This window comes from Zeus faber, assembly GCF_960531495.2.
Source record: "Zeus faber genome assembly, chromosome: 6".
NCBI lineage: Eukaryota > Metazoa > Chordata > Actinopteri > Zeiformes > Zeidae > Zeus > Zeus faber.
Genome location: NC_137201.1, coordinates 10,185,683 through 10,206,152, shown reverse-complemented (window position 1 = coordinate 10,206,152; position 20,470 = coordinate 10,185,683). Strand labels below are relative to the sequence as shown.

At 43.3% G+C, this 20,470-nt stretch overlaps 2 protein-coding genes and 1 pseudogene across 3 annotated transcripts; 2 read left to right on the top strand and 1 right to left on the bottom strand.

The window, feature by feature from the left end:
• The first annotated feature begins 10 nt into the window (after positions 1-10).
• Positions 11-7,344, top strand: syt19 (synaptotagmin XIX). The gene is made up of 9 exons (XM_080002467.1): positions 11-901; positions 1,501-1,718; positions 1,813-1,880; positions 2,473-2,586; positions 2,918-3,103; positions 3,959-4,108; positions 4,203-4,322; positions 4,436-4,547; positions 4,658-7,344. Exons 2-9 carry the CDS (start codon positions 1,526-1,528, stop codon positions 4,960-4,962), a joined length of 1,248 nt encoding a protein of 415 aa, XP_079858593.1. The 5' UTR covers positions 11-901; positions 1,501-1,525; the 3' UTR covers positions 4,963-7,344.
• LOC307231905 (polyadenylate-binding protein 1-like) lies at positions 6,705-11,088 on the top strand (annotated as a pseudogene). Its single transcript, XR_013844784.1, has 7 exons — positions 6,705-6,897; positions 7,441-7,634; positions 9,005-9,120; positions 9,474-9,608; positions 9,708-9,816; positions 10,615-10,864; positions 10,991-11,088. The product of XR_013844784.1 is annotated as a polyadenylate-binding protein 1-like (transcript).
• Positions 11,089-17,862: 6,774 nt separating this feature from the next.
• LOC307231904 (bcl-2-like protein 1) lies at positions 17,863-20,098 on the bottom strand (the record flags this gene model as incomplete). The annotated part of the gene is made up of 2 exons (XM_080002780.1): positions 17,863-17,991; positions 19,694-20,098. The coding sequence occupies 2 exons, from the start codon at positions 20,096-20,098 to the stop codon at positions 17,863-17,865; spliced, it is 534 nt and encodes a 177-aa protein (XP_079858906.1).
• Between the last annotated feature and the right edge of the window lie 372 nt (positions 20,099-20,470).

The window sequence follows — 20,470 nt, the reverse complement described above, 5'->3', positions numbered from 1 at the left end:
TAAGGCACTAGGCTACCGGCATCATTTTGGACGGAACAGGATTATGTAATTTCTACAGAGTCAAGAATTGCACGCAGGTGCGTGTGTAAGCGGACAGGGAAGTTGGGTCTGGGGTGGGGGAAAAAAAGATTTCCTCATTCTTCGAGGGGTTAGTCTGAGTTCTGCAACATTGTTTAGGTCTTCTGAAGAAGGAACGACGATGTGCCCGCGTCGGAGGTTTTAAAGTGTTCCTGGGTCACCTAAAAGCAAACCTTTTACAACTCTTTAAAAAAATATCTAAGGAAGTGCGGTGAATTCTCTGTTAGAGCGTCTTATCTGCTTCAGGCAGCAAGACTTCTCCGGGTGATTTGGGTACATTGGAATAATGTGCTGAGCTGGCAGCGGCTGTGCAAATACCACGTCCTGGCCCCCGACCACTCTGCCCTGCTCATCATTTTTACACACACACAGCCGTACAAAAATAAATAAAGTGTAGCTTTGTCAAAAAATGCGGTGTCAAAACACACTGATTGGAAGTAGAATCTCCCACAGTTATAGGTAGTTAGTGTGCGACTGTGGATTTTCTGGCTTGCCTAATCGGTGTGTTTGCAATCTGATATTTTGGTGCTTTCATCGGGGGAACGCCGATATGAAGTTTTTACTGAAACATGAAGAGGAGGCGAGCCACATTCTTCACCTATGGAGACGTCACTTGAATGTAAGCCGACCAGTTTACCTAGAAGTGTGTGTGTGTACATAAGGAAGCAGCTATGTGAGTGAGTGAAGACGGTGTGAGCGTGTCGCGGAGACGGGAATAAGGCACTGGGCTACTGGTGTCGTTTTGGATGTAACAGGATTATGTAGTTTCTACAGTTGAGTATCGCAGGCTGTCGCTGGTGGAATTTTGAGACTTTATTATGAGGTAAGCTTTTAATCCGCGATCGTTTCAGTGTTCTTGATCTCTGACATTTCTTGAACCGCTTGAGAAAGGGTTAGTACTGCGACAAGGAGCAACTTGAATACACCAAATAGAAGAAAATGAGTTGCACCTTTTTTCTATTTATTTTTTGTCATATCTGCCATCTGGATATCATTTGTTTTTAAAGAAATGTGAGATGCATCAGTCCTCCATCCGAGAAGAAAAGATACCCAGCAGTTTTGACCGATAACATTTCATCTTCCTCGTTCGCCAAGGCCCGTAGAGCCAAACCAAATAACCCATAAGTAATAACCAGTAAGACCCAACAGCGTGCTACATTGAAATGTTTTTTACAATAGTAGGACAATAGTGCCTTTGTGGCTTGTATCGGCCTGAGATATGTGCTTGTTTTGCATGCTCTGGAATAAGAAAAGGATGAGGCGCTATTTGACTGGAGAGCTCCAGATGGGTGGTAAGCGTGTTCATGGTAGAAGTGCTTGTGCAGTTTCGTAGCCCTGCCGTATGCTGTCGTCGTTAGTCGAAGGCGTTTGTGGAGCTGTGTCGCTCTGTGGACGACTCCTGTTCTTCCTGTCTCGCGCAAGTATGTAGGATACATGGAGGAGAGTCATGCTGATGCTGCGGGACTATCCTGTCAATTCGGGGCTGGCAGCCGCCGCCGGAGCGCTCAGGATCCCCTTCTCGGACATTGCCAAGTACGCCGCACTGGGCGTCTCTGTGACGCTGCTGCTGCTGGCCATCTCTCTGCTTCTGTGGCAGACGTACAGATGCTGCACGCAGGGACGTGTGCGACGAGATACCGGTGAGTACCGGTCGATGGAGTGAATTGGAGTACGATAAAATGTATGATGCATAACCGTGGACATGCAACACGTGGCTTTTGTTTTACATGGCAGTCGGTGGTAACCTCTTTGCCGATGGCTATTCCACAACGTCATCAAACTACTCAGAGGAGCAAACTAAGGTAGGACGCAAAAAATATAGGGGTTATGAAGCAGAAAAACAAAAACCAAGCTCTCTGGGAGTTGGGTGGATTCCTAGTTTCCTCTTTTTTTTGCGACTTTTTAAAATATTATATGAACCCCGAGAGTACAAGTTTAACCAAAGCAGCCACTTAAGACAAAGATAACATAACTGTTTATGATGGAGAGCCGCTACAGTAATATGAGTCGATGGATGAGTTATATTTCTGCGTCGTGTCAGGACTGACGATACAGGCCAACGTTAAGCTTTTAATTATATTTGGTTCTTTGTGTACTTTAAGAGTTAGGTTTGGTTTTGTACGGCGCCTAAATAAACACTTGGCTGTGTGTGTGTGTGTGTGCGTGTGCGTGCGCCCGCCCGCCCGTGCGCGTCTGCATTTGTGACCGCCTGTGTGTGACGGATGGAGGATGTGTAAAGAGGACAGAGTTAACTCCAGTCACGAGTTACAGTCAAATTAAAAACAAGCCGGGCCGGATTCGTCGCCAGGTCTTTTTGATGTAAACAACAAAAATAAATGAATGAATAAATAAATGCACAAGAAGCATACAGTTCAACTTCAGGTGAAAAACTAGATGGCGGACATGGGCGCGGAGGCCCGCAGACGTGGTCGCTGTCCTGTCCCGGGATCGTTTCCCTCTTCGGAGGGAGCCACCGGGCAGCTGAAGGAGCAGGCCCACCAGCAGAAGGTAAAAAGGTAGAAATGTCTAAAAGCCAGTTCAGAGTGTCTTGTTGAGAAAACACTTCTGCGGTTCTAGGTGATTTAAAAAAAATACATATAGTATATATCCGCAATGACCCTCCAGTCATTAATAAACTATCTACCTACCCACCTACTTATTTTTACCGACCTATCTACCTACAAAATTCGATCCCACAAATAATCTCGAATTAGAAAATGTAAAGCACAGACAGAGCACAAAGTCAAGTGTTTTTTGAAACGTGTTTATCCAGTTATTACAAGCAAACAAAGAAAAAAGACTTGAAGTTGGACGAACTCCGGTCGCTCCTCCGCTGCAGGTCCACGGGTCGCTGTGCTTCTCGCTGTACCACGACCAGACGCAGTCCCGCCTGGTGGTGTCTGTGCTGCAGGCCGAGGGTTTGCGAGGGCGGAGCGACACACGCAGCCTCCACCCCTTCGTCGGTCTGAGGCTGTTGTGGACGGAGCCGGAGGACGAGAGAGCGGAGAGGTTTGTGAACGAGGAGGTAATTTGCCATTCAAATAAGCTTTACCGACAGCTTATCAAAAAATGTTTTCACGCCTCCTCCCGGGCCAAAGCTGTAGCTGGAGGCATTATATTTTCGGGTTGTCCATCCGTCTGTCTGTCCGTCCGTCCGTCCCATTCTCATGAACACGATGAGGGAATTTCTTCAAATTTGGCACAAATGTCCACTTGGACTCAAGGATGAACTGATTCGAATTTTTGTGGTCAAAGGTCACGCTCACCGTGACCTCACGTCCATCCCATTCTCGTGAACCTGATGTCTCAGGAACGCCTGGAGGGAATTTCATTACATCTGGCACAAACGTCCACTTGGACTCAAAGATGAACTGATTAGAATTTGGTGGTCAAGGACAAAGGTCAAGTGTAAACTGCAACTTGACTGGTTGGCGGAGGCATACAACCGCAACGCGGTAATTCTATTTTTTTACTCATATTGGAAATAGTTAAAGTCCCTAAAGTTAGCATATTAGATGGAAGGGCTGGGCAATACACCGATATAACATAAAGAAACTAAATATTGTCTGGGATTTTGTTATCTTAGTATTGTGATAAAGTTAAATATTGTCTTAAAGGCTGTAGTACTGTGATGGGATTTTCTGAACTTCTTAGATTGTTCTAGCTGTTCCAATCAAAGCATCTACCTGCTTGGTCTTCTTGGTTCCTCTTGTGTATAAAAACACCAATAGTCACCCCCAAAATATTGCCCAATAATCACTATCAAGGTTTTCGGTCAAACATATTGTGATATTTGTTTGTATTTTGTCAATATTGACCAGTTCTACCAGAAAAACAAAAACAAGGTAGTGAAGCTTTTTTTGTATTACGATCCCTGTAGGCTGAAGGGAAGGCCTGCGCGATGAGCACCGTGCTGCAGGAGTGGCATACACGCATTGTGAAGAACAGCTGCAACCCACTGTTTGGAGACCAGTTCAGCTGCAGCCTGCGGCAGGAAGCGGACCTGCAGCACATCACGCTCAGGATGGAAGTACGGCAGTGGATTCGAACGCCCACTCTCTCGCTCTCGTAGAATAATGGAAATGAAAACCACGTCTGTGTGCGTGTGTGTGTGTGTCTCTCAGGTTAAGGACTTTGATAAGTTCTCCAGACACGTGATCCTAGGAGAGGTGAGGGTTCCAGTGGGGGACTTGAAGATCCTCTATCCCCTGGAACTACAAGAAGACCTGCAGGCGCCTCGGAAGGTGGACGATGCAAGCACAAGACACACACTACCACCCTCTCAAACATGTATATCAAAATGGAAACAGATACTTCCGCTAATATTTCGGTATGTCTCCATACATATGCACAATAGGATCTTGTGGGTCAGGTGCTTCTCTCCCTGAAGTTTCTACCAACTGCTCAGAGACTTGAAGTCGGGCTGCTCAAGATCCAAACGCTACTGAAAGAGACACGTTCAAATATTGGTAAATAAAACACATTTTTTTTGTATTTGACAGCTGTCGCACCGTTCCTACTGGCAAATGTATTCAATGTATTATATCAATAACCCACCTCCCTGTTGGCTCCGTGGCAGCTCTGTACTCCAGGATCTGTGTGCAGTGCAACCAGTGCAAGCTACGGCACCAGAAAACCTCTGCGGTTGTCCAATGCCAGATGACCGTGTTCAATCAGGTCTTCATGTTCCCCCTACCGGAGTGTCCCGTGGAGGATTGTAACATTGTCGTCTCCGTGTACGAGACCAATGCATCTGGGAAGTTTAAGAATCTTATTGGCCGGCTGACCGTGGGGAAGGACAGGACGTCTGAGGACCTGCACTGGAGTCTGATGATGCGCTCGGTCTGCCAGCCAATAGCAAGGTGGCACCCGCTGCTAATCTGAGCCACTGCCTTTATATGAGGGTATGGCGATTCCATGCAAAGACACTGGAAGATACCAAACCTCTCTGGGAAGAAGAGGGCGTTGAACTAATGCTGCCTGAGTTTGGGGTTTGTTTGGGACCCCTCATGGGGGAATAAATTCCTATTCAAATGTAATGATGTTAGAAAGTTGGAACATTGTCACGTTAAAGCAGAAATATATGAACATATACTAAGACTTTGGATGTACTTGGGCTAGGTACACAAAGAATTCAACGGCACCAGAAACAAACTAGAAATATGTACAACATGCAAAAATTAAGCCCAAGAGCTTTCCTTTGGGAAAAGAGCAGCAAAGGAATCCAGTCGTCATATGCAAACATATTGTAGGAATTCCCCAAATAGCTCCGCCCTTCGTGATGTTGTCCATATAAAGCTCCCCCTATAAAGCCGAACATTTAGCTTAGCATTAGCATTTAGCATTTAGCCGTCAGTTTACGCCAAACTAGAAGAATACGCATACGTATGACACACGCATATCACACGCAGACACAGGACCAGCACACGTTTACAATTTCACCAGGAATTGTATTAAAAACTAGACAACTCCTGGTTATATTGTAAACCTTTACAATGCGATGCCAGTTTACTTACTATTTTCAACACTAAGTATACTAGCATCGCTGCACATTTGTCATTTTTGGATTTAAATCATATTCCATTACTACCCTCCTCTTGCTGTGTATCTGATCCCACACAAAAAGTTCAATACTTCGTAAACCCTCCCTTGTCGGAAAGTAGGAGCAACCCGATCAGGATAGAGCCGGGTTTTTTTATATATATACTGTATATATTTTGTGGCTGTGTGGCTCAATCTTTATTGACTATAATTACTATTATTCCTCATTATTATTATTATTATAATTATTATTATTATTATTATTATTATTATAACCTCCAACTATGTGGGGAATTCCCATGATATGTGTTTGCATGATGGCTGGATTTCGTTGCTGCCTTCTGTTTTCCAATAGGAAATATTTTAGGCAAAAATTTGGCTCAAAATAGTGAATATTTCTTATGCTGTTGGCCGAATCCATCCACGGAGTAATAGCACAAAACTGGGATCAAGCCGGTCATTGCATTATGTATTTTGTGTGTATGTCGCTTGAAAATGGTGGTGTGGAGGTGTAGCGCAGCAAAATGTGGCTATAATAATATGTGCAATGACAGCAAGTGTGGCGCTGCCACCATACTATATTACACAAGCAATAATATAATGTGTGTGCCGCTCATTTACTCATGCTATTGTCAGGGTTGTCATGGCAACATGGAATTCTGAAGAAGAAGATTACAATTGGATGCAAGGCGCCATTAACACACAAGAACAAGATGATGATCTACTTCAGATGAACTTTGATTGCAGAAGAGGAACAACATAACTTCTTTTCAAGCAAGCCGTGTACATTGTCTAGAGTTGATGGAGTAAGAGTTATTAATAATAACAACTTCATAAACTGTTCGCAGAAACTGACTACATTGTATCCATAGACGAGCACACTCGTCCTGATTAAGCTGGACATTTTGGTATATTTTGTGTCAGTGTGGGATGAGCACTTCAGCCCCAGTTGTCTAGTTTTGAATCATGTCTGGTTGTAATAGATCTGCCCCCACTATTACAGGTTCAGATCTGAGTCTTCACCTCACACCAACTTTCCTAGAGAATAGACAACAGACGACGAAACGGAAAGAAACTCAGTGAAAATGACTGCCACTGATTTTGTTAACCCTACGGCCTCCCTGTACGTCGGGGATCTGCATCCTGACGTAACAGAGGGCATGCTGTATGAGAAATTTTGCCCTGGTGGAGAAATCCACTCCATTCGAGTGTGCCGGGACAGAATCACTTTGCAATCCTTGGGATATGCATACGTTAACTTCCGGGAGCAAGCTGATGGTAAGTGACCGATGAATGGTGAAGTTAAAGGGCTTTCACTTTTACAAATGGCTACATTTTAAGATTCAGTCTGTAGCAAGGATTGCCTGTGCTACTTTTATGGAACAATTTACTAGCTCCACATTACACCAACGTTCTTCTAAATATGTATGAAGGGTGGTCAGCTGAGGTATAATACACAGGTATTACTAAAGATTAGTGAACAGACTTTATGGCTGCACTTTGGGTCGAGTTCATGGTTGCATTATGTCCAATAATACCTGTCCAATAACTGTCCACCATGAAAACATGCTTACTTTGCAGATGTATTTTAGGTGTGTATACTACAGAAATGTATAGTATTATATTCTAATATCAAACTGCTGTTTCAAAACCAAATTTAATTCGAGTTTTGACTTGGGTTTTTATGCAAAATGTTTCCTCAAAGCAAGCATGAATTAAAACATAATTTACATAACACATTTTGGCTGTCCACAAATTGCAAGTTCACTAAAGTACATAACCCCAGCTCTTCAAGTCCGTTTCTTCTTCCTTTCCCTACAGCTGAGCGTGCACTGGACACCATGAACTTTAATGTGATAAAGGGGCGACCAGTTCGTATTATGTGGAGCCAGCGTGATCCCTCACTCAGACAGAGTGGTGTAGGAAACGTCTTCATTAAAAACCTGGCGAAGTCTATCGACAGCAAGGCCCTGTATAATACCTTCTATGCTTTTGGAAACATCCTGTCCTGTAAGGTAAAGGAGCATGGGTCAATTCTTTCTTACAACTGTTGTGGGTGTAGACCAGAATGATATGTCTTGGTCGGCAGATGTGTCACACTATACACAGATCAGCCACAACATTAAAACCACTGACAGATGAAGTGAATAACATTGCTTATCTTGTTCCAATGGCACCTGTCAAAGGGTGATATACAGTCTATTAGGCAAAAAGTGAACAGTCAGTTCTTGAAGTTGATGTGTTGGAAGCAGGAAAAATGGGCATGTGTAAGGATCTGAGCAACTTTGACAAGGGCTACTGCATACTTGGTATTCCCAGTATGCAGTGGTTAGCACCTACCAAAAGTGGTCCAAGGAAGGACAACCGGTGAACCGGCGACAGGGTCATGGGATGGCCAAGTCTCACTGATGCACATGGGGAGCAAAGTCTAGCCTGTCTGGTCCAATCCCACAGAAGAGCCACTGTAACACAAATTGCTAAAAAAGTTCATGCTGGCTACGATAGAAAAGTGTCAGAACACACAGTGCATCACAGCTGGCTGCGTATGGGGCTGTGTAGCCGCAAACTGGGTCAGAGTGCCCATGCTGACCCCTGTCCACAGCCGAAAGCGCCCACAATGGGCACGTGAGTGCCGAACTGGACCATGGAGCAATGGAAGAAGGTGGCCCGGTCTGATGAATCACCTTTTCTTCTACATCATGAGGATGGGCGGGGTAAGGGTCCGATCCAGTGGAGCATTTGGGATGTGCTGGAACAACAAGCCCGGTCCATGGGGGCCCCACCTCAAAACTTAGATGACTTAAAGGATCTGCTGCTACCATCTTGGTGCCAGATACCACAGGACACCTTCAGAGGTCTTGTGGAGTAGATGCTTCGATGGGTCAGAGCTGTTTTGGCGGCACAAGCTGCAGATAGGAGCTACACAATACTAGAGGTTATTATTGATGGTTTTAATGTTGTGGCTGATTGGTGTACACTTGACCATGACCTCTATTCATGATTGCGGATTGGGGAGGAGGGAACAGCAACAGTAGCAGGAGTAGTAACAGTAGAGGACTGAACTACGTAAGTGAACTTAGGAAATAAATAAATGTAATTGAACATATCAGTCCTGTTACAGTAGGTGAACAGCAGTCAAATATTCTGACAGGCTTTACTTGCCATTGTCAATTTGACAAGTCATTGACTTTGACCATGTCATACTACATGGGGTAAAATGACAAAATGTCTCTCACAGGCCCCATTGTCATTCCCTGATGCTCCATGTCTGTCAGATCAGATCCAAAGCTTTTCATGAAAAATGTTATCAAGTAGCTTATTAAAGTTTCACAACATTGGTTTTAAGTGTGAGGCTTATGTTTTGCACGCGTCTCCTTTCATCAAGGTGGTCTGTGACGAGAATGGCTCTAAAGGCTACGGGTTTGTGCACTTTGAGACTCTGGATGCAGCAGAACAAGTCATTGAAAGATTGAATGGCATGCTGTTCAATGACCAGAAAGTGTAAGTGTGTGTACTAACTTAAATCCTTTGTCTTTGCGTTGTTATGATAACATAACATTTTTAGAAAGTTCTGACGTACCAAAGTTATGAATTGGACAGTTCTGTACAAGCTTATGTTTTTAAAGTTGCATTTTGACGCTGACACTTTTGGCAGTCTGTTCCAAAATTAACTTTGAAACCACAACGTGATGGGTTTTTCCTCACAAAAGGCCCTTTGTACAAACCAAGAAAAAAAGATAATTAAAATGTTTCCAAACATGGATATACATTTGAAAACATTGGATATCGAAATGAGGATGATTTCAATTTTTATACCTCAAGATATATGTTGATAATTGTCCTGTATAATGTAGATTTATAGGTTGCTTCAAAACTCGCAAAGAACGTGAGGCTGAGCTTGGTGCCCAGTTTACGAATGTCTACATTAAGGGCTTTGGAGAAGACATTGACAATGAGAAGCTGAGGGAGGTCTTCAGTAATTATGGTTAGTTTAACACACAAGGATTTCATAGGGTCCAAAGCAAACTTTTCTGAGGGAAGGTGATTAATGAAAATCCAATCGTGCAGACAATGAAATTATTTAAAAGATTTCCCTTTTCAGGATACACCATAAGTACCCGTGTCATGACCAATAACAGTGGCAAGTCCCGTGGCTTCGGGTTTGCCAGCTTTGAGAGGCATGACTATGCACAGAAGGTGAGGAATGAGTGAGCAAAATGTTTCACAAGTTGACTCTGCTAATGAAGACACAAACATGTTAGCTTTTGTTATGTACAAATGAAGATTGGTCAGGCAACCTCCAGCCAATTTCATGTTAAACCTTCCCACTTTGAGTTTTTGTTAAATGGGGATGTACTGCAGTTAGTCATTGGATGTCACACATAAGCAACACCATGGACACCAGTGATAGACTAAGCGGATTCCCAAAGACACCATTAATGTAAACAATGGTGGTCGGTGTCGAGGTAACATGTTTTGACCACTCAAACTGTAGAGGATTTTTATCTTTTCCCTCTCCTGAAAATGACGAGAAAGTTGACTTGATTGAGTCAACTTTCTCGTGGATGGGTTGTCAAAGAGCTGTAGCTCCTCAGTTGCAAAGAGGCAGAACAAGTCTGAAGAAATTGTTCTTATGGTTCTTATTCCTGGGCGTGCAATCGAAAACTACCACACCAACCAATTGCAAAATGCACAAAACATACTGGAGGTGACCATTTAATTACTGTTGATCATCAACCGTATCTAAACTATCTGCAACAAGTGCTTTACAGAAGCAGAATACTCCTTATGTTGGAAGCCATGGCTGTATTCCTTAAGTCCAAAGAATAGTTGTAGTTAATGAAAACACAATGAAATTCTCAAATCTGCTTATCTTCTAATGTCAAGGCAAACACTAGTATGTGTTTAAATCGCTAATTTCCTATTCAAGAAAGGATGTCTCAGATTCCTTATTTGAACGTCACTAGTAAATAAGAGTTGGTTCTCTCTGTTTAGGCGGTAGATGATTTGAATGGCAAGGAGATGAATGGCCAGCGGATCTACGTTGGCCGGGCTCTGAAAAAAGTGGAGCGTCAGACTCACCTCAAGCCCAAATATGTGCCAAATAATTGCTACCAGCCTGCACCTCCATCTGGCTCCATCATGGCATCAACACCCCAGGCCCAGAATCACCGAAAAACCAAGCAGAGGGCAGAGCAGCTCTGCCCCAGCCCGCAAGGGGTTGCACAATGTGTTCCCCCACAAGGTTAGTCACTCTGAGCACAGGCTCACAGTAGTAGGTCAAGTTTAGAGTGTAGACTTTTTGTTTCAGTAGTCTCTAAAAGATAAGCATCCCCCCAAAAAACTGTGATTTTAGGATGTCTTCAATAAGGTTTTATCTCACCGCAGACGCTGCTGCAGCTGCCCCTGCGCGTGGGGTCCCTCAGGATAGGTTCGCTGCCGGGGACCAAAATCCCCAACAGCACATGAGCGCAGGGTCCCAGGTTCCAATGCAGCAGGTGCATGATGGTGTTTTCACTTCCCAAATGCTACCATGTTAATCACTAGTAAGCGACGGACTAGATTTAATATTTATATCAATCGAAACACTTTTATTACACAAAAATGCAAAAATAAACATTACTTAATTCACTGAATCTACGCTAAACTTGAGACAGATAGTAATAGTTAATAGTTATCTGTAACTTGATGTTTCCGTTGCCCCCCTCCCCCGGTCTACCACCTCTCCAAGCATGGTGGGGAGTTGGTTGAGTGGACTCTGTAGTCCACTCAATCAACTCCACACCATGCATTGAATCTTCTTTAGACTATGTTCAAAGTAATTTCTTCCGCGCTACATCGTAGCGTCAATGATAGTTTGCTGTTCAACCCTTTTTGCATTTGCACTCCTCTAATGACATTTCAACTTACATTCAAACCGAATTGCTCGACAAATTGCTGGATTCTGCAGGTGATTCCATCAGGCCCACAGACGAGAACTTCCGGGATTTGATCATAAATCTGATCGCTTTGACACGCGGGGAACATCATACGACTACTTTCGTCTCAAAAAACAAGATAGAGCTGGATATGATTAGAGATGTGATGGATATAAGCACTGATGAAAAGAATGGATCTTCCATTGCAACTGATCCAGTGACGATGAGTCAGAGTGCGCTGGTTTGCACTGGTAAATCCTTTACCTGGATCGTTACTGAAGTCTCCGGCACTGTTTAGGCGACAATGACAAAAGGACTAGTGTCATGGTTCATTCAACAATAACAACAAGAACCAGCATCACATAGCATCGCCGTGCAGGCAACGAAAGCAACGTTGCGGAACTTGATGGAAGATATCCTCACCTGTATGATGTAGCGAGAAGGGACTTTAAAGAAGGTAAAATGTCCAACAACTCCTGGAACAAAATTGTCAAGAAGTTGGGTGTAAAAGACACTACACTGGGCAAAAGAAAAGTGGCAAAAGTGGACATGATAAATTCATACCATCACATACCATCTTTTTTGTTTTTAGACAAACATGCCATAGTGGATTTATTTCCTATTTTCACTGTCAATAAATTACATTGTGTGAAATACATTGTTAAGACTTATTTCACTTGCCTCTTTAAATTTACCATACCGTACAAACACTGGTATAGCAATGCATCAGCAGCATTTATATATATATATATATATATATATATATATATTCACTATATAGTAAAATCAACACCTTATACGCAATATTTTTTCTGACTTTCAGACTAGTTGACTAGTTTTAACTTCAGTGGAAATGAGTCAGTAGGAACATACCTAGTTTATAGAGTTCATATTAAGCATATCAACAATGGCATCTACAGACACTACGTTGTTGCTGTCATTGTCGCTTAAACTGTGCCAGAGCCTTAACTCGGAGGCTGGTCATGTTCCATTACCTATGCTGTGACCGGCCTAACTTGCGCCTCTTTGTAAATGGATTGATTTACTTACTGCAATTTTGTTGTTTAATTTTAGAGGTCAAGATGAACACCAAAAAAAGAGCTGCAAGAAACATATTCAGAAAGTTTGTGAGGTCTATGGTGCTCAACATGCTGTGATGCTGAAACCGCTTTGCTTAGATACTGTACACCAACCTCACAATAATTGAGAATCAATGCATGTTTTTGTTTTTGCTGTTGCAAGGTGAACTCGAACTATAGAATCGTAAAACTGTTCCCAGCTCAAAAAGGAGGGACGACAATCTTCTGTCTTGTTTGTTTGGAAGAGTTCTCTGGGTGCTTATGTTTGACCTCATGATTTGGCTTCACGAGTCAACACTGTTACAGTGTTACACTGTTGCTATTGGAAAGAAATCAAATAGCCTTTTTTATTGACTTAACAGGTTGCAGCATTCTTCTGGGTCTATTATAATTCCACAGTTTAACATAGATAATTCCAATTTCCATAATTCCATGCCTCTATCACCAAAGTACATTGGATGTGTATCGCATGTTTCAGATGTTTTCTTTCTAGAGATTCTCCTGATGCTTTAAGTTGTGGATCTTTTCAGGATGAGTCGTCAAGGTCATGATATTAAGTATGTACTGTAAGTTTATTTATCTGTCCTGAAACAAAACTCTTCGTTCTACGTTAAATGACAATTTAACATAGCACAGACAGTAGTACAAAAAAATAAAATAAATTTGGTAGAATTGAACCGTACAACGTGAATTTATTATTCGTTCGGTTTTTGCATTATTTCCACTTTCCCTTATTTAAATATATTTCCTGCGTTTTCAGACATAATGCCCTACCCTTCCACCCTGACAAAAAAAAAAAACGGTGTTTGACGGTGGAAAAGCAGCTTCAACTAGTTTCCTGGTATTGCTATAACACACAAAGATGATCCACATCGGTTTTTTGGGAGTTTTTGTGCTCCGAAATTTTTTGGGCGGGACTAATCATGACTCGATGACACACTGGAGCTATACTTAGCATTGGCCCCTCCCCTAGCACTATATGAGAACTAGAGCATATTACATTAGCATCATCATCATTGTACATGACTACATTCTACAGCTAGCTATGCCTTTGTCCCGCAAACGCATCTTCCCTGGTTGCCAGAATTAGCAGCTCCTTTAAATTTCCGAAGCATGATATGATGAAGAAAAAGGCTGGATTGTTTTTGTGAAGTGCTACTGTGATGGAGAGCTGAGGATCGTCACCAACACCCGTCTCCATAGAGCACATTTTACAAACTTCCATCGGAGACCACCAGGATTCAGGGATAACGCGTTGTTCCTGGTGAAAGGGGCCAAACCGGCTATCTCTCTCGCCGGCCTTCCTCCTCCCATCCCATCTGGTGCCATTGTCGGCAATACGTCTCCACTAATGAGTAACCTTGAATTACATAGAATTAAGACTCTGTCTGATGTATCCTGCCTGCCCCCTGCCTGTCTTCCGTCTGCTCTACAAATAAAAGACATTACCAAATATCCCTGCCTGTCTTTGTGCTGCAATTGGGTCCTAACCACACCCGTTACAGTACAATCTGGCCAACAATGGACCCAGCACACAACCCCGAGTCGCTGGAACACCAGGAGGCTGTGGGGAACAGCCGAGTGGGAACAACGCACACCAGCCTGCTCCTCCTTCGCCGCCGAGCTCCGCAAGGTGTTCGGGGTGACATCACGAGGTCTCGATGCTGCTGGTGGTCTCCTGGGTCTCAGTCAAGGGTCCCGCTCCGTGGTCGATTACGCGATCGACTTCCGCACCCAGGCTCGACTGAGCGAGTGGAACCCGGCAGCCCAGATTGACGCGTTCCTGATGGGATTAGCAGAGTACGTGAGGGATGAGCTAGTTTCCCACGACCTGCCCACCTCTCTCGATGGCATCATTGAGCTTGCTTCCCGTATCGACCGACGCATCCAGGCTGGCAGCTAGAGAAGCGTCGGAGGCAAGTGGAGCGCCGCCCAGAAACCCGTCTTCCAGGTTCTTCCGGCCCGTCAACCCATGAGTGAGGCCTCTCCCATGCGGGTTGGCCGGGCCAGCCTCACCCCGGAGGAGAAGGAGAGCAACCTAGAGGCAAAGGGGAACCTTTGTAAATTTTGCCAGTGTTTATCCAAAACATTTTCACTATAATTTGTTTAATTTCTGTTAATTGTGTTAATGGGTTAATCTGTGCCCAGGGTAGAAACAAGGCTTTCCTGTTTTCCTTTTTGTGATTTTTCGGTGTTTCAGTTTCAGTTACTATATATTATAGTAGTGTATTATGGAATTTTTGCCGCTCTGATTGGCTGATACAGGGACGAGCCTTGCAGTTTATTGTGCACAGAGCTGAATTGGTTAGCCCTTAACCTCTTGTGGTGGTGGCACCACAAGCCAAACGCAAACCGACAGCATGAAATAAAAGACAGCAGAAGTGTGGTATTATACATTCAATGGCGGGCATTCATATGAACCAGGTAGACTTTTTAAATCTGCTTGGACTAAAAAATGGAAGTAAACAGACACCTTCCAAATGATTAACAGCTTACTCAGGAAGACAAATGACACACCATAGGTTTTTGTGGTAGAAAGTTCTGGCTAATGCTGAGTTTCAAGAATCATTTTATATTTTCAGATTTTTATATGACACCTCCCTCTGTGTCTCAGTTGGCACAGGACGGTTTAACAATTTACTGATGAGAACTTGGATGTAATATATGGATGTCACCAGAAGAGATGTTTTGGTACCAAGTCAATACAGAATATAAACACAGGACAGTACTAGGTACCAGCAGTACCAACAGGTACCGCACTGAACCGATATTATGCATTCATCAAATAAACAAGTGTGTGGGAGCAAGAGGCAACTGAGAGTCTGGGAAAACACAAAAATGGCTGCACTCGCGCAGACTGCCTTCATTCAAAAGAACAATGGAAAAAGTCACATCTGTAAATGTGTTGCCTTTTAAGCAGACAGACGCCGAAATATTGCCAATTTTGGGTTGGCTCAAAAAGAAAGAGTTTGCAAAAGGTACCTACAGCCATTTCAAGTTCTTACAGTTTCTACACAGTAAAAAAAGGAAAAAGACCCTGTGAAAAAGTTTGGGAACCCTTCTGTATCATTGTTGCATTTTTTTAAAAGATGATTACTAGTGCCCACGCTTGATTTTACGTCTTAGAGCTTCAGCATCAGGTGAACGTGATTCCAGTGTTCATTCTAATTTATTCTGAGGTCACTCCCTGCCTTCTCCTTTCATACGGTGGTGGCTTTTCTCTCTGGAGTTGACAACCATGGGCTTCTCTCTCCGGAAAAGTCCGAGGATGTAGAATGAAGATTGTTCACTTCCACCAACAAGAAGGCTACAATAAAACTCAATGTTTGAATGTACCTATTTTGTCCGAAACATCAGAAATTGAGGTCTGGAAGACGAGGAGAGATTCCAGATAAACTTGCCTGGTGAAAAATGCTCAGAAGAAGCCACATATCACTGAAAAAAAGCTGCAGAACACAGCACTGGACACAGGTGTAGTTGTTCGTTGGACAACCACATAATACAATGCACTTTAGCCAACAAAGAACTTGATGGCAGAGTTGCCAGAAGGAAGCCTTTCTACAACCACAACCAAAATCAAGCGTCTGAAGTACACCAAAGAGAACCTTGAGAAGCCAGAAGCCTTTTGGAACAATGCGCTTTGGGGTCTGAAAAAAGAAAAGTGAACCTTTGTGTCACAAGTGAAGAACGTCAATAATCAAGTATTTGTAAAGAAGGGCACTTTGCCAACTGTCAAGCATGGGGTGGATCCTTTATGCTTTGAGGTTGTGTGGAAGCTGGGAGCGCAAAGATGTCATACATGCAAGGATTCCAAACCACCAAGTGTTCCGCAAGTAGGCAAAGTGGACAAAAATCCCCAAATAAAACACTGAAACACTCTTAACTGGCTACAGGAGGCATTTGCAAACTTACAAAACAGTAACTGAAAGGGTTCCAAATCTTTTTCCTTTTTTTTAAACTGTCAACAAACAACTTTGTAACACATTGGCTCGTTAAATATAGTTGAAATGGCTCCTCCGCCGCCTTCTTGCGTCCAGCTCGCATCCAATTGTAATATTGCGTTAATGCCCTCTTCTGTCACTAAAAACGACATTGCATGTGTGCATGTGTGACTGATAACAGCTGCTGCTGCACTCAACCTGTGTCCTCCCTACTCACCGTGTCAACACTCAGCTTTATAGTGGATAGTTGTGACGTCACAGACATCCGATGCTGCTCACCGGTTGCCACAGCTACCGAGGGGGGGGCTTTTGGGCACTTCCCCTCATATGTGTTTCCGTGACAATTAAGTTTTCCCCAATAGCAACATATGTGGCTCGAAAACTAGGTGTAGCTCAGCACCTTTGTAAAAATTCCTGGTGAAATTGCAAGTGTGCTGGACCTGTGTGCGTGTGTGTGCACACTTAACATCATATTTGTATTGAGATTCTGTCAGATACATTGTTGATAGATTGTAAGCATTTATTGCTTTACACTACTTAAATGTGTGAAACCTCTTCTAACCTTCTTCAGTAAGAGATGGTGTGACATCATCTTCACGTAGCCATTATTGCTCAAAGCATCCCAATGTTCAAAATTAAAGAGGTGTGAAGATTGCAGCATTAACTCAACACAAATAAAAGCTGAACTGGAACTGTGTGTTGAAATTTCCACTTGACGCATTGATTGTACTTGTGCAGAACTGATTACGCACAATAAGCTCTAAAAATACTAAAAAATATTGAAATGTGCGTAATTGATACGAGGTGTTTGCGGGGGCAGTGCCACAGTCGTGATTCTGGATCTACAATTATATAATAAAATATTTAAACGTACAGAGCAATGCTGTAGTTAATTTAAAGGGGAAAAAACCCCAAACATTTCTTCCCCTAAGTAATAAGGCACATTAACAACTAGAGAAATTGCAGAGTCCCAAAGGGACATTTCACTGCATATGTATGACCGTATAATAATCTCTTGAACTTGAATTGTAGTAGTTCAGAGATGTTACCTCACCACCGAATGTAAACCTTCTGTACTTGTGTTCTTCCTCTTCTTAAAATAGTATCGCAGATCAAAGAGGATATCAAAAACGACATTTCTAAAATATATATATTTGAAACATGCAAAAAACTGTACAAACGGCAAAAAGAGAACAAGGCATTCCAAAACAGAAAAATAAATAATGATGATCAATAAATATTTATCACAAAATGTATGTCAAATAGAATCATGTAATCATTGTCCTCTGCTCTAATGCTGATTCTTCACAATGAGCACGTCGAATATGCTCCCGTGAGTGGCACGACCCCGACCAGCGTCCATCTTCTTAAACTCTCCTTCCACCTCCTGGCTTTGGCAACCGCATCTCCGCCGAATACCTCCGCAAAGTGGTCCTGTCATGATGATCACGAGACGGACAGAGGAAAGAAGATTAGAATGAAATACAGTTTTACATAGCCAGCAGCAGTGTCCACAGTGGTTGTGTCTTGAGTGTCATACAGCAATTGATTCATGTGAAATTCATGTTTTTGAGTCGGTTCAACTAACTTCAGCAACAACGCTTGAACAACTTTGAATGTCAAGGAACGTTGGCACTCAACTTGGAACTCAAAATGTTTTGCTCAAAGAGTCAAAGAGAACAAGGCTACTTGCACGTGCTAAACATCTTGATTCAACCCGTGCACAACATTAGTTTGTCAGTTTGGGTGTTTGTCTATTTCATTTGGACAGTGACAAGAAGGACAGAACAAAGAAATAAAAATTTTGTAATTTAACAAATTTTTTTTGTTGTGATTATAAATTCATAGTTTATTGGTATGCACACATCACCACTTACTGGCTGTAAGGATTAACTTTGGTTCTCGGCCCTTCGATCACACTAATTTTCAGGAAAAAGTGCTCTTTGTCTACATCAGGGGTCTCAAACTCAACTTACCTGGGGGCCGCTGGAGGTAGAGTCTGGGTGAGGCTGGGCCGCATTAAGTATTCGACAAAGAAAGGGTTTCAAGTATTCCAAAAAAAAGTACAACTTCTTTTCCCTTTCCTATTGCAACACTGTGCTGTCTTTATTAGGTCACTGATTACTCTTGTTGAGTCCGCCCACATCCTAAGTCCTCTTTACCTTGCACTGGGTGACAGGATATATTTTCCTTCCATTTAGTGCCACTCGGGAATCACGTTTCAACCAAGTGACTGACGCGTTGGCTAACTTGTCAACAAACACCACCGGAAGCTGTTACGAGCCTGAGCTATGGTAGCCCATGAGTGATAAAAAATATATTAAACGCCCAGGGCAACGACTCGCACAACGACTCGGCAAAAAGGTGCGTGTGATTAAACGCGTGGGCCGGACTAACACTAAACTTTGATGTTAAGTAGGGGGCCACAAAATATCGTCCCGCGAGCCTCGCGGGCCGCGAGTTTGAGACCCCTGGTCTACATTAATCAAAAAATCAAAAGTTGTTTTAGTTGCGGCTTCATTCAGAACAATTTTTGACGCATAACGATTCATCCATCCACTTGCGTCAGAAGCAGGGGCGGACTGGCCACCGGGAGTACCAGGCATTCCCCTGGTGGACTGCTTGTCAGTTGGCCACCAGACACCGGCCCAAACCAGCCCAACTGAATCTGGGTCGGTTTCTTTTCTCTGTTTGCCTAACCCAATTTAAATGAATTAGTTGAAATAACAAAGTCCCTACTCAAAATGTTATGGCAACAAGTTTATATTATATAATATAATTATTAGATCATATAATTCATAGTTTATTGGCTGTTAGGATTGACTTTGGTGCTCAGCTTTTCATTCACGCAATTTTTTCGGGAAATTAGCTTTTTGTCTTTATGACTAAATCAAAAGTTGTTTTAATTGCGGCTACATCCGGAACAATTTTTGACACATAACGATTCATCCATCCACTTGTGTCAGAAGCAGGGGCAGACTGGCCACCGGGAGTACCAGGCATTCCTCTGGTGAACTGCTTGTCAGTTGGGCCAACTGACACCAGCCCAAACCAGTGCAAACTTAGTTGAAATAACAAAGTCCCTACACAAAATGTTCAGGCAACAAGGTTACTTTGTTTAAGCGGAGGTACTCACCCATCCTCCCTGACTCTGGATCCATGGATGGAGGTGGTGGTCCAGGCATATAGTCATCCAGTCTACGATGCGGGGCACCATGTGGTTCATGTCCTTCTGCACGCAGTCCACACAGAGGGCACCTCCGAAGGCAAACAGGCCCACGATGCGTCCCCACTTGTTCCCGTCCCGAAACACCTCGTCCACCACGTTCTCAAAGCTGTTGTAGGCCGTGGCGGGAGTGATGTGGAGCCGGGACGACATGTCGCTGAAGGCCTGCACATAGCGCAGCTCAAACTCGTCCGCCGACTCCCGAAGCGCCTTTTCACTGGCGCTGTCCGGCCCCAGCTGCAGTGTTGGATAGTTCTGCTGAGACAGTTTGTAGCTGGTGAAGGAAACCACCATCTCTCTGTTGCTGTGCTCCATGCTGGAAAGTGCCAAGCTGCTCGGGTGTCAACGTCTTTCGGCTGTTATGTTTGGCAACAATCAGTAATCATTGTCCTCTGCTCTCATGCCCATTCTTCACAATGAGCACGTCAAATATGCTTCCACGAGTAGCACTACCCCGACCAGCATCCATCTTCTTAAACTCCACCACCTGGCTTTAGCATCTGCATCTCCGCCGAATACCTCCGCAAAGTGGTCCTGTCATGATGATCACAAGACGGACAGAGGAAAGAAGATTAGAATGAAATACAGTTTTACATAGCCAGCAGCAGTGTCCACAGTGGTTGTATTTTGAGTATCATACAGCAATTGATTCATGTGAAATTCATTTGTTTGAGTCAGTTCAACTAA